Source organism: Cervus elaphus, chromosome 26, assembly GCF_910594005.1.
Source record: "Cervus elaphus chromosome 26, mCerEla1.1, whole genome shotgun sequence".
NCBI lineage: Eukaryota > Metazoa > Chordata > Mammalia > Artiodactyla > Cervidae > Cervus > Cervus elaphus.
Window position 1 is genome coordinate 42,634,383 of NC_057840.1, and position 15,134 is coordinate 42,649,516.

Here is a 15,134-nt window from a genome sequence, read left to right on the forward strand (position 1 = left end):
ATCTTGCTCATGGCTGTGGCCTTTGCTCTCATTTGGAACAAGAGGCAGTGTTGTAGGAGTTGCCGGTGCTGGCCTGCAGTTTGGGAGATCCGGTTTCGAGGGCTTAAAACGAACTTTCTCTGTGCGTGCATTGTGAGCTCAGAGGCTCAGTCATGTCCAGCTCTTTGCGACCCCATGGACTGTAGCCCGCCAGGCTCTTCTGTCCGTGGGATTTCCCAGGCAAGAATACTGGAGTGGGTTGCCATGCCCTCCTCCAGGGGATCTTCCTGACCCAGGGATTGAACCCGTATCCCCTGTGTCTCCTGCATTGGGAGGCAGAGTCTCTACCACTGAGCCACCTCGGAAGGCCTTCTCACTCTGTGTCTGGGGTAAAATTTTCCTCTGCCCTGGGCCTCAGTATGAATGAGTGAGGTGAGCCAAGTTGTAAGGCCTCTTAAAATTGTATGGTGTTAAATCTTCAATCCTTCACATTTCATGTAACTGTCAGACCACTTTAGATCCTTAGAAAAGTCTCTTCTACCTAAATGTCTGTTCAGACAGAGTATCTTCACATCGTCCAAGTGGTCCTTTTTAAGTTAAGCCAAGCACCTGGCTTTCTTTGGAGAATAATCTTGTCCTCCTGTTTTGTTTTGCCTCCAATAAAATCAAGTCTCACTATTGTATATAAAATAGATAACTAATAGGGACCTCCTATAGCGCACAAGGAATTCTACTCAACATTGTGTAATAGTCTGTGTGGGAAAAGAATCTAAAGAGTGAACATATGTATATATATATAAGTGATTTACTTTGCTGAACACTTGAAACTAACACAATATTGCAAATTGGCTCTACTCCAAAAACAATTTTTTTAAACAGCAAGCCTCCATTTTTTTTCCTTTTTATGGAAAAGAGGCCTCAAAGTCAGATGTATGTCAATTGTGTGTGTGTTAGTGGGTGTTGCTCAGTTACATCCAACTTTTTGCGACTTTTTGTAGCCTACCAGTCTCCTCTGTCCATGGAATTCTCTAGGCAAGAATACTGGAGTGGATTGCCATTTCCTTCTCCAGGGAATCTTCCCAAACCAGGAATGGAACCTGGGTCTCCAGTACTGCAGGAAGATTCTTTACCCTCTGAGCCACCAGGGAAGGACAAATGTAGGAATGTCAAGTGTGGTTTTTAAAGAATTAATAGTACCATAGCAAAAGCTCCAACCCTAAATGGTTTGACATATATACTTTGAGCAAACTAAAGAGAAGAAAGTCAACCATTGAGAGAAAAGTACATTGTATCACAGTAAGGCACCAATCAGGTGAATTCTGTGAGCTGTCAGATGTCTGTCTGTTTGTATGACAGCAGATGGAGGGTACAGGTTCCAGAAATTCAGCTTGAGGCTTGGAAATTTCCCCTTTCCTGGCATTATTTCCAGGAATTCTGATATGTTTTTGCTTATTTCTTATACTGAGACTCGCATACACTAGAATCATTACGGTCATAATATGAAGTTTAAACTAACTCACACTCTAGACAAGTAAGAGGCTGTATGTTTTGGTTGGAAAGGAGGATTTTATGAGGTCCTTTGACTCCACGTCTGGACGTTCCCGGTTTCTTCCTTAAGGAAAGCGGCAGTGTTTGTTTTCTCCATCTCTTCTAAGTCCCACAGTCACCTACCTCGGTCACGATGGAGGAGCCGGGCGTGTCGTACACCCAGCCCTGATCGCAGGGGCCCAGGGGCAGGGGGCTGCCGTTGGCGGCCAGGCCGGTCAGCGGGTCCAGGCAGCCGAGGGCGCTCTGGTTCCAGTCCACCGCGTAGCGGAGGCACTGACCCTCGGGCCCCGGGCCCGGCACCGTGTAGTTGAGTTCCTCCGCCAGGCTCCAGCCGCATCGCCGGCTCAGCTCCGCCACCCCGGGGCTCCGGCAGCGGTGGTCCGGGGTGAAGCCCAGGAAGACGATGCCCACGTAGATGGGGGTGAAGGCGACCGAGATCAGACAGAGGAGGAAAAACGTTTGTTTCTGGAAAAAGTTGAATTCCCCGATGTGCTCTAGGATGTCGTCCACCGTCGGCATGATTCCGGCAGAGAGATCCCGATGTTTTTTTCCTGCGCTGCTCCGTCGTTGTGGAAAGAGGCTGCAGCCAGCTCAGCAAAACCCCGACCAAAAGTCAAAGGGTGAGTGTACTTTAGAAAGGGGACCAGCCTCTGGTCCAGACCTCTGCTGGTGGGACCAACTCCCAGCCAGGCGCTTCCCTGGCCCCTGAGCCCTGCTGTTCCCCTGAAGAGTCCCAGGGCGAGATGCTGTGTTTACCATCGCATCCCTCCCATGCGTGTGGGTCGCTCCCTCACCCGGCCCCACAAACGAGCCTTCCTATGTCCCCCGCGGGGAGAAATCCGAGAGCTTTCACGTATCACAGCCCTGTTAATCTTTCTCTTAGTAAACCGAGCGTCCAGGAAATTAATAGATTCATATCTCACCCACACAGCCGACCTTTTCCCTAAGGTGTTGCAGGGAAACGAACTGGATTTTGGCCGTGCTCGCTGGGTGCTCTGGGTGCGGTGTGAATCATAGTCTCCAGCCAGAGTTCTTGTCTGGATTTGGGGGGTTCGCGAACTCGATCGCTGGACTCCCGCTACCAACCGCAGCCCGTGACTTGGCACCTGCTGGGGCTGCCTGTGTTATTTTCCCGGATTTCCCCGTTCTGCTCTTTCAAGAAGAACAATTTGGCATTCTTGCCTTTGAACCCTGCAACTGCTTGCCCTGATTGTGAGGAAAGAATAATATGTCCTCTCCACATGTAGGTCAAGTGGAGCCGCAGGGAGGGGTGGTCTTGTTCTGCTGTCTTTTTGTCTTATTTGTTATTTCTGCCTGTGATTGGTGTGTGTGTGTTGGGGGGTACTCTTTAGGATGGCATTGGCTGCATCCAAGGGCAAGGGAAGCAGGCAAACACCTTTCCCGAGTGAGGGTGGAAGGATCCTCACAGAGGTGGGCAACTGCCACTTTTGGAAGGTCGCTTCTTGATATATCTGCCTATTAGAACATCAGAAATCTAATCTAGTTTGCTTTCCCCTTCTTTTTCTATTAGGGTCTGTCTTCCTGTGGCTAGAACAGCATGGGTCTAAAAGTAGTGACTCATAGATTTCCTTCTCCCCAAAGCAGCTGCAAACATCTTTTTTTTTTTTTTAAACGAAGCAAGAACCCAGGTGCCTTGTGGGATCCCTGTCTACCTCCTCTGGGTCCTGTTGGGCGCCTGGAGGGGCTCTGCTTGATGGTGACAGGCTAGGGGTGGGGCTCCTGCCATCACTGACCCCTGTTTGAGTGAGAGGATTCAGACTCTATAGAACCAAGAACCGGTGGAGTATTTCTGGCACAAAGTTGTAGCACGAAGCTCATCCATGCATTTCTACCCATTGACTATTTGATGTGCTCGGTCGCTCAGTCTTGTCTGGCTCTTTTGTGACCCCGTGGACTGTGGCCTGCTGGCCTCCTCTGTCCATGGACTTTTCCAGGCAAGGGTACTGGAGTGGGTTGCCATTTCCCCCTCCAGGGGATTTTCCTGACCCAGGGATGGAACCCATGTCTCCTGCATTGGCAGGTGGATTCTTTACCACTGAGCCACCAGGGAAGCCCATTCAAAGGAGAAAAGAGAACAGAAGAAATGAGACTTGAGTTGAATTGCTGGCTGTACCCAAACTGGCCAAGGCCAAGAGCGGACAGTGGTGAGCAGGGGTCTCAGCTTCCAAGGGAATAAATGGTCATGACCTGAAAGCACTAGCCCTGCGAGATGCATGGCTTGTCCTGCATCCATCTTGGATAATAGATGACAGGAAGGATTTCCAGGGAGACGAGGCCACAGCCAGTTGCCTGAATCTGGAGACGGGATCCAGTTCTTTGCTCAGGAGATCTCCAGAGGCGAAGAGATTTTTCAAATAAAGATGAAAAAACCACGAATAACATAAAGGGCAGAAAAAGAATGCCAACCAGCAAAAAGATAAGGTGATATTGAGCAAGAAAAACATGGCTTGAACTTCCATTTCCACGAAAATGCAGTGGATGGCCTTTTCCTTCCCACTGAGCACAACAAAAACCCCTGGACAATTTATATGAAACAGTCACCAGGAGACGATGTACACTGGAGAGAAGGCAGACCCGGTGGGCACGTCTGGGCCCAGAGAGTGACATGGGCCCAGACCAAGTGCTGGAGAAGCAACAAGCCAGAAATACCAGTGGTCCCAACCCAGTACCATGCAAAGCCCCAACACAGGCCTGCTCTCTCTAGATTCCTGGGAGTAAGTTGGAGCTTTATCATGACCACAGTGGACATCTCCTTTCTCTTTTCTTTTCAGTGTTATATATATATATGATCAGTCTTCTGCTAGCCCCAAATCACATTGTCTCTTAAATAATCCCAGAACTCCGCAAGATGAAGCACTGCTTTAAGAGTTGCTGTCTGCAGTTCTGCCGTGTGACCTTGTCCTCTGAACAAAGGTGCTGAGCACCCTGGATGTGGTTCCCTGGCTGAGAACAACTAGCAGGGACCAGCGGTCACCTCGTCTCACCACTGTTAAACTTGTGGATCTCTCGAAAGGATCCTCAATGCACAGCCAAGGGACCTTGGAGGCTGCCACCTTCACTGCCCGACACTCGCTATTGATGGGCAGATCCATCTTCACTATGCCTGTCCACATGTTCTCTACCTATTAGCCTGGTTCTCGCCTCCAGAACTACCAGAAGTCCCCTCCACTTCCCCGAGGGGACCCCTCCAGCCTACAATCGAGGTTTGTGCTTTGCCGAGAGTGACTCAGGGACACTGGAGAGGCCTGTGTTTCCTCCCAGGAGTCCAGCAGGGCCAGCTGGGGCTTTGGTCTTACTCCCCCACGTCCAGCCTCGTCTCTCACCCCAGCTGCCGATGGCGGAGACCAGAGGAGGACCGGCAGATGGCAGAGAGCGTGATGGGGAGGAAGGGAGGAAAGAAGGACACTCGGGTGTGCTGAGCATGTGCTGTGCTCCAGGCAGCCTCTAGGGAGCCGAGTCTTTCCTGTAATAAGGAGATCGTTTCCACAGGGTGGATATGAGTGTCCCTGATTTACAGAAGAAGACACGAGGGTCAGAGTGGTTTATAGACTTCCTAAGTGTCAACCAGTCAATTAAGGATGAGTCAGACCCAAGGCAAGGATGTCCCCGCATCTCCTTTGCCTTTTGTCATTGGCTGGAAGTGACATAAAGTGAAGTGAAGTGAAAGTCACTCAGTCGTATCCGACTCTTTGTGACCCCATGGACTATACAGTCCATGGAATTCTCCAGGCCAGAATACTGGACTGGGTAGCCTTTCCCTTCTCCAGGGGATCTTCCCAGCCCAGGGATCCCGCATTGCAGGTGGATTCTTTACCAGCTGAGCCAGCAGGGAAGCCCAGTGACATGAGAATGGGTTAATTCAAAAGTGACCAAGGTCCTAAAACTCGACTCCACTCCCAGAGACCCAGAGGTGGTCGTGATCGCCTCTTACAAACCCCTGCACCCAGGATTTGACTGTTTGACACAGTCCACTTCAAGAGACCAGATCTTCACGCCATGAGCCAGAGGACACCAGGTGAGAGGCCAGAAGAATGCCATTTGCCACAGAGAAAAGATGTTGAAACTCGCTGTGAATTACTTACAGTAAGTGACCAGATAAGGAGAAGGCAAGGCCTCAGGTCACTTACAGCTTGGTCATTTGACACTTTTCCATTGAAGGACTGGAACAGGGGCAAAGCCCACAGCATGGCCACCGTAAAACCCGTCCTCTGGGTGACAGACCCTACAGCAAAGCCACACGGGCCCTGGGCAGGAGACACACATGAGGGAGGGAACAGGGCGATGGGGTAACTCCCCTCTTACCACCTGAGTCTCTTGGGCACCCACCAATTCCTTTGTGGGGGTGTCTACACACCCAGGAGTGGGGCACGAGGCTAATACGATCCCACGCTGAACGATCACTTAATCCGTATAATCGGATGATTCATTGTGTTGAGTCGGAAGTATTTCTCCATCTTTAATCAGGTTCCTTCTTAATGTAAATAAACGCTGTCCCCAGATGCGGTGTTCTGATAGCGCCCAGGAAGGCCAGGTGCGCCCAGGCTGACTTCTGAGCTCTCCCCACCAGAGCACTGGTGGGCACTTGGAAGTGTGAGTCCTACCCAGGGACAAGCCAGCATGTAGGCAGTAGACCCCTGATAGAGACAAAAAGCGCGATGTGGCCTCTGGCCGGTGGTGCCCCCTAGGTATGTTGGAGCCCACCCGGGACCAGGAAGATTGGAAGCAGGTCGTCTCGGGGTGATGAGGGCTGTGTGTTCTCCATGCGGGTCACTGGAGTAAAGATGGCACCAGACCAGGCAGGACCCGGAAGGGGAGTCCACGCTTCCAGACCAGGCCCATCCTTGCCCTCGAGCACCCGGGTCTCTGGTTCCCAACTTGTAGGCTGGTGACTATGCCTGAGTCAGAGAGCTCATGAGCAGGACCACTCGGGACCCCCTGGCGCCGTGGCCTCTGCCATCAGCCTCACCCACAAGACATGCTTCACCCCCCCTTCCCCCTCCCCGCTGTCCCCACCCGTCCTGAACGCGCCCCGCACCTCTTCACTGCCCAGCTGCCCACCTGCAGAACTGCGCCACGGTGGTAGGAGGCCAACCCTGACCCAGAGGGCTTCCCCGGTGGCTCAGCCGATACAGAATCCACCTGCAATTCAGGAGACCTGGGTTTGATCCCTGGATCTGGAAGATCCCCTGGAGAGGGGAACAGCTACCCACTGCCCGTATTCTTGCCTAAAGAATCCCATGGACAGAGGAGCCTGGCGGGCTACAGTCAGTCTATGGGGTCGCAAAGAGTCGGACACGACTGAGTGACTAACACTTTCCGTTTCAGGCCCTCTGAATAGAAGGATCTGAGAGGACACCGGAATAGTGCCGTCTGACACGTCAGTTCCTCAGAAATGTTTGTCCTCCCTCAGAAATGTTTGTCCTGCCTGGCTCCCCTCAGGGACAGGTGAGTCCACTGTGCGGTTGGGCATTACCAACTGCTGGAAAGATCTTCTTCATCCAGCATCAAGAGTCATCTTCCAGAACCTTCCACATGCTTGGACACTGTTCTTTCCTTTGGGGTCGGATAGGTTAGGTTAAAACCTTCTTACGCAGAACTTCCTGTTTGGAAGAGGGCTTTCTTTGACCTCAGAATATTCTCTTTTCCAGAGTAAACATCCCCGATCCCTGGTAGCAGGGGGTCTATTCTGCTCACTGCCAGGAACGGCCCTAACGTCAGCTCTGGTTTCTCTCTTCCCCTAACTTGCGGAGTCCAGGGCCTGGCACACCACTCTGGGTGGGGTCCCTGGGGTGCTGGAGAGCTGGGTGCCGCCTGTTCAAGCGGGGGTGGCCTGACCCCCGCAGGCGGGCAACCCCGCCGTCAGCCCTCCTGCCAAGGGAGGGCTGACGGATACTCTCTTTGGGCTTCCTGCATTGAGGAAATCTCTGGTTTCGTTTATCTTTATTGGGTCTTTTTCCCCTACAAAATGATGCCCTGTGCTTATTCCCTTCAATCCAGGAAGGTGGGCTCAGACTGGCCATCAGATTAGGGTGCTTTCTTAGGAGGGGAAAGAACGAGGAGGTGACTGAGGTTTCGGGGGTCCCTCCTGCCTACAGCACCTTCTCTTTCCTCTTAGTTCAGCTTCCACACCTAGGATCAGGTTGGGGGTGGGTGCAGCTCTGGGGGCTACACAAAGCCTGGACCTTGAGTGTTAAACTACAAGACACCTGCCTGACTTCTTGGGCTTCCTTTAAAGAGCTGTAGGGAAAAGTAATTTTTAAAACACCCTGACAGTTAATCTCACAGACAGTCTTTGGCATGGACACCACTTGTGTTCAAAGCTGTATTATTTGTTAAGTAAATAGTGCAGAGAGTTCAGTTTTGGCCTTTGGCTTCTGTGTCAGACTGAACCTGAAGCTCAGACAGGCCTGATCACAGAGTGATCAGGCAGCTCGGTCTTCACGCGGTGTTGTTTGCCAAAACACACGCCTTACTAATGTCCAGATACGATCGAACTTTCGTGGGCACTTAACTAAACCCCTGGAGTGAGTCAGCTAAGAATGGACTGCTCTCTTCAAAGAGAGTGTGAATCTGGTCTGGATGGAAGGGATACCCTTAATTGTCACCTGGGTGCCCCTGGAGAATGAGAAGAGAGGAATCTTTAAGATTTTCATTTCCATTCTCAGCTTTTGTTTTTTTTCTTAAGGGTTGGATTAGTGATCAATTTCCTCCTCACCCCACCAAGTTATTATTTCTTCAGACTATTTATCCAGAGCACTGAGGGCAAGGCTGCCTTTTAATCCTCTTTATCTGATTCTTAGGCAGGGATTTCTACACAGATGTGTGTGCCAGGCTCAGAGGGAATAAATCATGCTAATATCAATTAATCCCAAGCCAATTAACAAAAAAAGGTGTCAGAAACAGAGCTTGCAGTTCATAGCAAAGCCGCTGGAAGTGTCATGCCTGAGGTTCAAAGAGTTCTGGTTAAAGAGAAAGGGCTGGGACATCTTAACTTTTCTGGGACGTCGGCTCAGGGCCGGGGTGCAGCAGATAAAAGGGAGGGCCGTCTCCTTGGGAGAAAAACCACTGATTCCAGATCAGGGGGAGTAAATTCAGATGAGGCGCTGGGACATCCTGCCAGGTCAGAAAATACAGAGTGCTGGTTATGCTGAAAGGGCAAAGAGGCCCCTGAAGCTGCTCCCATATTGGCCTAAAACAGGACAATTTGGGCACCAAAAAGGATAATAACCGAAGTGGATTGAAATGCATGTATCTTAAAAAATCAATTACTTTGTAATGATTTTTTTTGGATCTGGGCATCAATCTTCAACAGACACTAAATTCCTAACAGGAAGGTCATGGTTCATAGGACTAGGAGTAAGTTGGTGGACCTACAAGCCAAATTCATGTACCCAGGGCAAGCAAGAAAAGAATGCAGTGTGAAGAAAATTGTCTATAACCAACAATTAAATTTAAAAATTTACATATTTTCTTCATATTAATTTTGGAGGGTGAAATAATTCAGTTTTAGAGGGAAAAAATTCATTTGTGTAAAAGCTAAAATAAGCAAGTGTGGAAATGAACAAAAATGATGCAGTTGAGGACAAGTGTGTGTGTTTGCTCAGTCACTCAGTCCTGTCCAAATCTTTGCAACCTCACGGACTGTAGCCTGCCAGGTTTCTCGGTCCATGGGATTTCCCAGGCAAGAATGCTGGAGATAGTTGCCATTTCCTCTTTCAGGGAATCTTGCCAACCCAGGGATCAAACCCACATCTCCTGCGTCGGCAGGCAGATTCTTTACCAGTGCACCCTCTGAGAAGCCCAGGTGAGGACAAGCAAAGGCTCTCTATTCAGAGCTTCGGTGGCAACAGAGTCAGCCACCATCACTTGCATTCTGGCAGAAACTCCAGGGTAGGCAGAGGAGTGCTGGGGGTCTTCTTAGTGGAGAAAGGCATGGCTCCACGTGTGTCCTGATAGAAGCTGGGGGTGTGGGGAAGCTGGAGGCAGCTGACCGGAAGCAGAGCATCCCTGTGACTGGTTATGGGTGCATATTTTGTTTTCTCTAGAAGTGAAAGTCGCTCAGTCATGTCTGACTCTTTGCAACCCCATGGACTACGGTCCATGCAGTTCTCCAGGCTAGAATACTGGAGTGGGTAGCCTTTCCCTTCTCCAGGGGATCTTCCCAACCCAGGGATCAAACCCAGGTTTCCCACATTGCAGGTGGATTCTTTATCAGCTGAGCCACAAGGGAAGCCCCTTGTTTTCTATGGTGTATCCTAAATTGGAAGCCAGGGCAAAAACTAGAAATGCTGTCACTTATTAATCAAGTCCTGGCCATTTTGGTTCAATTGTTGTTTTTTAGTCGCTCATTCGTGTCCAACTCTTTGCGACCCCGTGGACTGCAGCATGCCAGACTTCCCTGTCCTTCACCATCCCCTGGAGTTTGCTCAAACTCATGTCCATTGAGTTGATGATGCCATCCAACCATCTCATCCTCTGTTACACCCTTCTCCTTCTGCCTTCAGTCTTTGCCAGCATCAGGGTCTTTTCAAGTGAGTCAACTCTTCACATCAGGTGGCCAAAGTATTGGAGCTCCAGCTTCAGCGTCAATCCTTCTAATGAATATTCAGGGTTGATTTCCTTTAGGATTGACTTGTTTGATCTCCTTGCTGTCCAAGGAACTCTTAAGAGTCTTCCTCAGCTTCACAGTTCGAAAATGTGAATTCTGTGGCCCTCAGCCTCCTTTATGGTCCAACTCTCACATCCATACATGACTACTGGAAAAACCATAGCTTTGAATATATGGACTTTGTTGGCAAAGTGATTGCTGAAGTCTATTGTTTGGCTTTCTGGACTGATGGCTGCAGAAGTTCTATCTTTATACCCAACCTGGTCATTACTGTTTGTAAGTTCCATCTCATAAGCTAGTGATTTGTCAGAAGAAGCTTTAACTACTCTCTGAAAAGAAACCAAACCAGATATGATTGGAGACATAGCAATGTGATTAGATGATAAGACATGATATCACATTTGGGGGTGTGGTCTCAAGAGTAGAGAGAATTTGCTTGTGGGAAACTCTCTTCTGGAATCTCCCAGACTGGGTCTCTGAGATAGTAGTAACAGTGACATCAGTAATCAGGCTTACCTGCAGATCAGAGAGTAACAGTTCTGCCAATGTGAGGGGAGATGTCTGGTAGGAATTCTTCTAGAAAATTATCTATTTTCCCTTCAACTATATTTCTAGTCCATTCTCTTGACTCTCTCAAGTGGAATTCTCATAAAGAAGTTGGGGTTTTTCATTCCTTCCTCCATTTCTTTCAACTTCTGTCTATTTTCCATCTCTCTCTTTCTCTGTGTCGGGGCTTATGTTATATTCCCATATGCATGGTTCCTCTGCTGACTTCCCTGGTGGCTCAGATGGTAAAAGCGTCTGCCTACAACTTGAGAGACCCTGGTTTGATCCCTGGGTGGGGAAGATCCCCTGGAGAAGGAAATGGCAGTCCACTCCAGTACTCTTGCCTGGAAAATCCCATGGACAGAGAAGCCTGGCAGGCTACATTCCATGGGGTCTCAAAGAGTTGGACACAACTGAGCAACTTCACTTTCACTTTCACTTGTCACTCACCCTGCAGTTTAATTTGTCTATGTTCTGTGCTGTGCTGAGTCACTCAGTCATGTCCGACTCTTTGTGAGCCCATGGACTGTAGCCTGCCAGGCTTCTCTGTCCATAGGGATTCTTCAGGCAAGAATACTGGAGTAGGTTGCTATGCCCTCCTCCAGGGGATCTTCTCAACCCAGGGATTGAACTCACATTGCCTACATTGGAGGTGGATTCTTTACCATCTGAGTCACCAGGGAAGCCCAGATAACATGTTAAATATCTCCAAATGAGACAATCCAACAACACAGAAAAAAAGTTGAGGAAATGAAAATGTCCATCTCAATGATGGGATCAAGTGAAGATTCTCCTAAAATCAAACTGTTCTGAAGCATCTAGTATGTGCACAGTAGTAAGAAATACAAGCAATGCAAGGATTAATTCAAGGATCATACAGTAATTGAGAAAGCTGGAGATGTGTTCACCCTCAGAGAAAAAGTGGCCTAGTAATAAGAGTGTTAAAATGTGGACGACTTCAGGAATAGACTCTAGGTCTTAGACTAGATAGCTGGTTTCTCCCCCCTCCTTGCAAGATTCTTCTTGCTTGTGCCACACAAGTTACACAAATGTGAGGAGGAATCCTTTCCTCTATCAGTCTTATTCTTTCTCTTGTATTCTGTATTTATAATAGATACCATCATTCTTTTAATCAAATTAGAAACTCTGAAGTCATGGGAGATGACTCCTTCCTACTTCACTCATTCAAACAAATAAGTTTTTCATAAGTTCTAATATACTTATTTTTCCTCTATTTTAACCTCTGGTATCAGGGTGTATCTTATAATCAATGGCATCTAGCAAGTGACAGCAATTTGTCTGCAGCGTTTTACTTTAACAGCTAAATTTCCATTTGGTGCTTTTTCAATCTCCTTGTTTGTTTATTTTTTCCTCAATGTCATTTTGTATTCTTACACCACACATTCAAATACTTCCTTGCAGTACTTCAAACTTCTAAAACCTACTCATTTAAAAATATCTTTTAAATGGATATATGTATATGTATATATGCATATATATATGTATAACTAATTCATTTTGCTATAAACCTGAAATTAACACAACATTGTAAAGCAACTGTAATTTTTAAAAAAGGTTAAAAGTAAATAAATAAAAATATTTTTTGGATTTCTTTTTTGTGTATATGTTTCTGGAAGTCAGTTTTCTAACCCTTAGCTTGATTTGGGGAACTCAGTTTCAGCTGCTCATCACCTACAGGGCTTGAATCCATGACTTCTGCACTTCTTTAGTGTTAGACTGAAGCGCCAAGGGGTTTATGGCCCTCCCTTTGCAACTCATGTCGAAACTTAAGAACCACTTCTCTGATTTCGAGTTCCTTCTATGACTCTAGCCTCTAGGGAGATCCTTCTGTTGCTCTGGATCTTGGCTCTCCATCCAACAACGGTTCTCTCCAGCATTTTCCCATGTGAAGAGCATGGCAGACGAGACCTGTAAGTCTGCCATACTGAGCAGCGCCAACTAATATTTATGATGTGCCTACTGTATACCTTCATGGCTAAGTGCTGAGGATGAGAAATGAACAAGACACAGACGTTTAGTTCAGGGAACTTAGAATCCAGAGGGCCAGACAGACAAACGAAGCATTTATATTAAAATACAAGAAGTTAAATGCTGCATAGGATTCTATAGAAGCACAAGTGGGGGGCATCTGACTCTGGCTTTAAGGGGAGGGTGAGAGTCAGTGAAGAAAATGCATGTTCTTCTAAACAAAGACTCTATTGGAAAAGATGGATGTGAAAGAGCACTTTCTGGGAAAAAGATTTTTGGCTTTATTTTATTTTAAAAAGCTGCACATGGGCCCAACAATCACAATCACACATGGAAGTCCGTGCCTCGCTAGTTCCCACAGTCTAGGACTTTCACAAGCTTCATTTTTCTTTCAACACGAAAGACATTATTTGATGAATCATTTATTCAGCAAACATCATCCAAACAGCTACTAAGGCAGTTTCTCAAAAGATTAATTTTACCGCTGGGATGTGGATTGTACCCCAGAAGACTTGCAATCACTGCCAACTGCCATCATAAATATTTGTTAGGAGGCTGTTTCCGATGATTTAGGCGGCTTTATTCTATTGTTTTTTTTTAAATATTAAAAAGTGCTATTAATCCACATATTGTTTGTAATTTATGAAAATTATTACTTATATTGAAGATAAATAATTTGGGACAATTTGAAAATAAAGGATCTGAAATGGAAAAAAAAAAGTGAACTATCTATAGACCCATAGGATGCTTGAGCTGTATATTGTTTAGACACTAAGTCGTGTCTGACGAGTCTTTGTGATCCCATGGACTGTAGCCCGCCAGGCTCCTCTGTCCACGGGATTCTCCAGGCAAGAAGACTGGAGTGGGTTGCCATGCCCTCCTCTAGGGGACTTCTCGACCCAGGGATCGAATCCGAGTCTCCTGTAATGGCAGACGGCGGATGGCGGATTCTTTACCACTGAACCACCAGGCAAGCCCTGACCTGTATATTACCTTGTTGGAAATCTAGTCTGATCTAGCTGAAACCAGGTTTCTTACTTAGAAGCATCCCTGATCTCTCCTCACTAGATGCCACTGACACAACCCCCACGCTAAGTCCTGACCACATGACCCGGATGTTGCTAAATGTCCCGGATGGGAACCCGTGGTCCACATCCTTTCTCTCAGAGATGAGAAGTGGAGGCCCAGAGAGTGAACCATGTCACCCGACACAGGTAATTAGAGAAATTAACATTCCTGCAAGAGCATCCCTGGTCTCCTGCCACCTCTCCTCAGGTGCTTTTCCCAGAAACTGCAATACGGGGCCTCCAGGCTAGTATTAGTTAGCTGTTCAGTCTGATTTGCAGCAGAGGCCCGGACTCAGACCCTCAACATAATGTAGCTTCTATTGACAAAATCGGGCTTGGCAAGCTTGTACTGTTTGAGTTGTCTCCAACATAATACTTAAGAACCAGGACTTTTGTGAAATTTCGATGATGCTCATTGAGTTCACTCTAAGTAACCAAAAAGTTCCTTCCAAGCTCACATTTTCTTTTTTTTTTTTTTTTAGAAAATATCAGTTTTCTCTCTTCATCTCCGTCACTTGTGAAAAAAATAAATGCCTCGAACCAGGCCCAGAGGATTGTGCCCTTAGTTGTTCTCCACAGTGCCGGTTATTGGGTGACGGAATGCTTGCCAAATGGTAAATAAATCTGTCCACAGCTTTTGTTCGTCTGATAACTGGGTGTGATATATGCAAAGTTAAAGCTTACTCCATGAAAACATCCAGTTTTATCTGGGATCTTTCCTTCTGGCCAGTATATTCTGACACCTGGAGAAAAAACCGATAATTCACACTTTGAAACTCTGCGGTCCTGTTGTTGGCCTTTTATTCACCATGCTGACATTTAAGTAAGAGAGATGGTGGGGGGGTGAGAGAAACCAGGCCGCAGAGTGCCCTTCCCTGGGGGCTGTACCACCGTGACCCAGCGATTCCTGGTTATTGAGACGCTCCCTTACTCACAGGTTGCTCGGGGTCACTGGGCATCTAGTAACAAAGGCCTGACTTAGATTCTGACACTGCAAAGCTGTTGTCTTTGAAGTCTAGCAGCCTGCGGTTGGAAAAGACCACCCGAGCCAGCAAACGGCCAGTGACACGCAAGCCCAACTCCAATTTATGTCAGTGTGCCGGTGACGAAATTCACTGCTGGCCATCTGATGGGGCAAATCCTCGCCGACAGCCGGTGCCAGCGGCCACAGCAGGTGCTACTGCGTGCTCGTTGTTGAAATGCCCGCAGCTCTGAGAGATGGCTCAGGAATGCTGCTGACGCCACCCAAGCGCTCAGCACCCCTACCTGCTTACGCTACCACCCTGCCAGTCAGGGCGGGCAGCTATGTTTCCGTATTGGGACCGGATGACGTCATGGTACCAGATGACGAATTTTAACCTGGCTTTGTGAAGAAC

The 15,134-nt window shown here is 47.8% G+C and overlaps 1 protein-coding gene and 1 long non-coding RNA gene across 2 annotated transcripts in view; one reads left to right on the forward strand and one right to left on the reverse strand.

Annotated features, from left to right (window-relative positions):
• Positions 1–2,562, reverse strand: part of SLC22A2 (solute carrier family 22 member 2) — a 32,810-nt gene extending 30,248 nt beyond the window's left edge. The window contains exon 1 of the mRNA XM_043888512.1: positions 1,651–2,562. Within this exon, the coding sequence (XP_043744447.1) occupies positions 1,651–2,046 (396 nt within the window). The 5' untranslated portion in view covers positions 2,047–2,562. The remainder of the gene's footprint in view (positions 1–1,650) is intronic.
• Positions 2,049–14,398, forward strand: LOC122684415. The gene is made up of 3 exons (XR_006338028.1): positions 2,049–2,147; positions 6,874–6,993; positions 14,241–14,398. It is a non-coding gene; the product is annotated as an uncharacterized LOC122684415 (long non-coding RNA).
• The last annotated feature ends 736 nt before the right edge of the window (positions 14,399–15,134 follow it).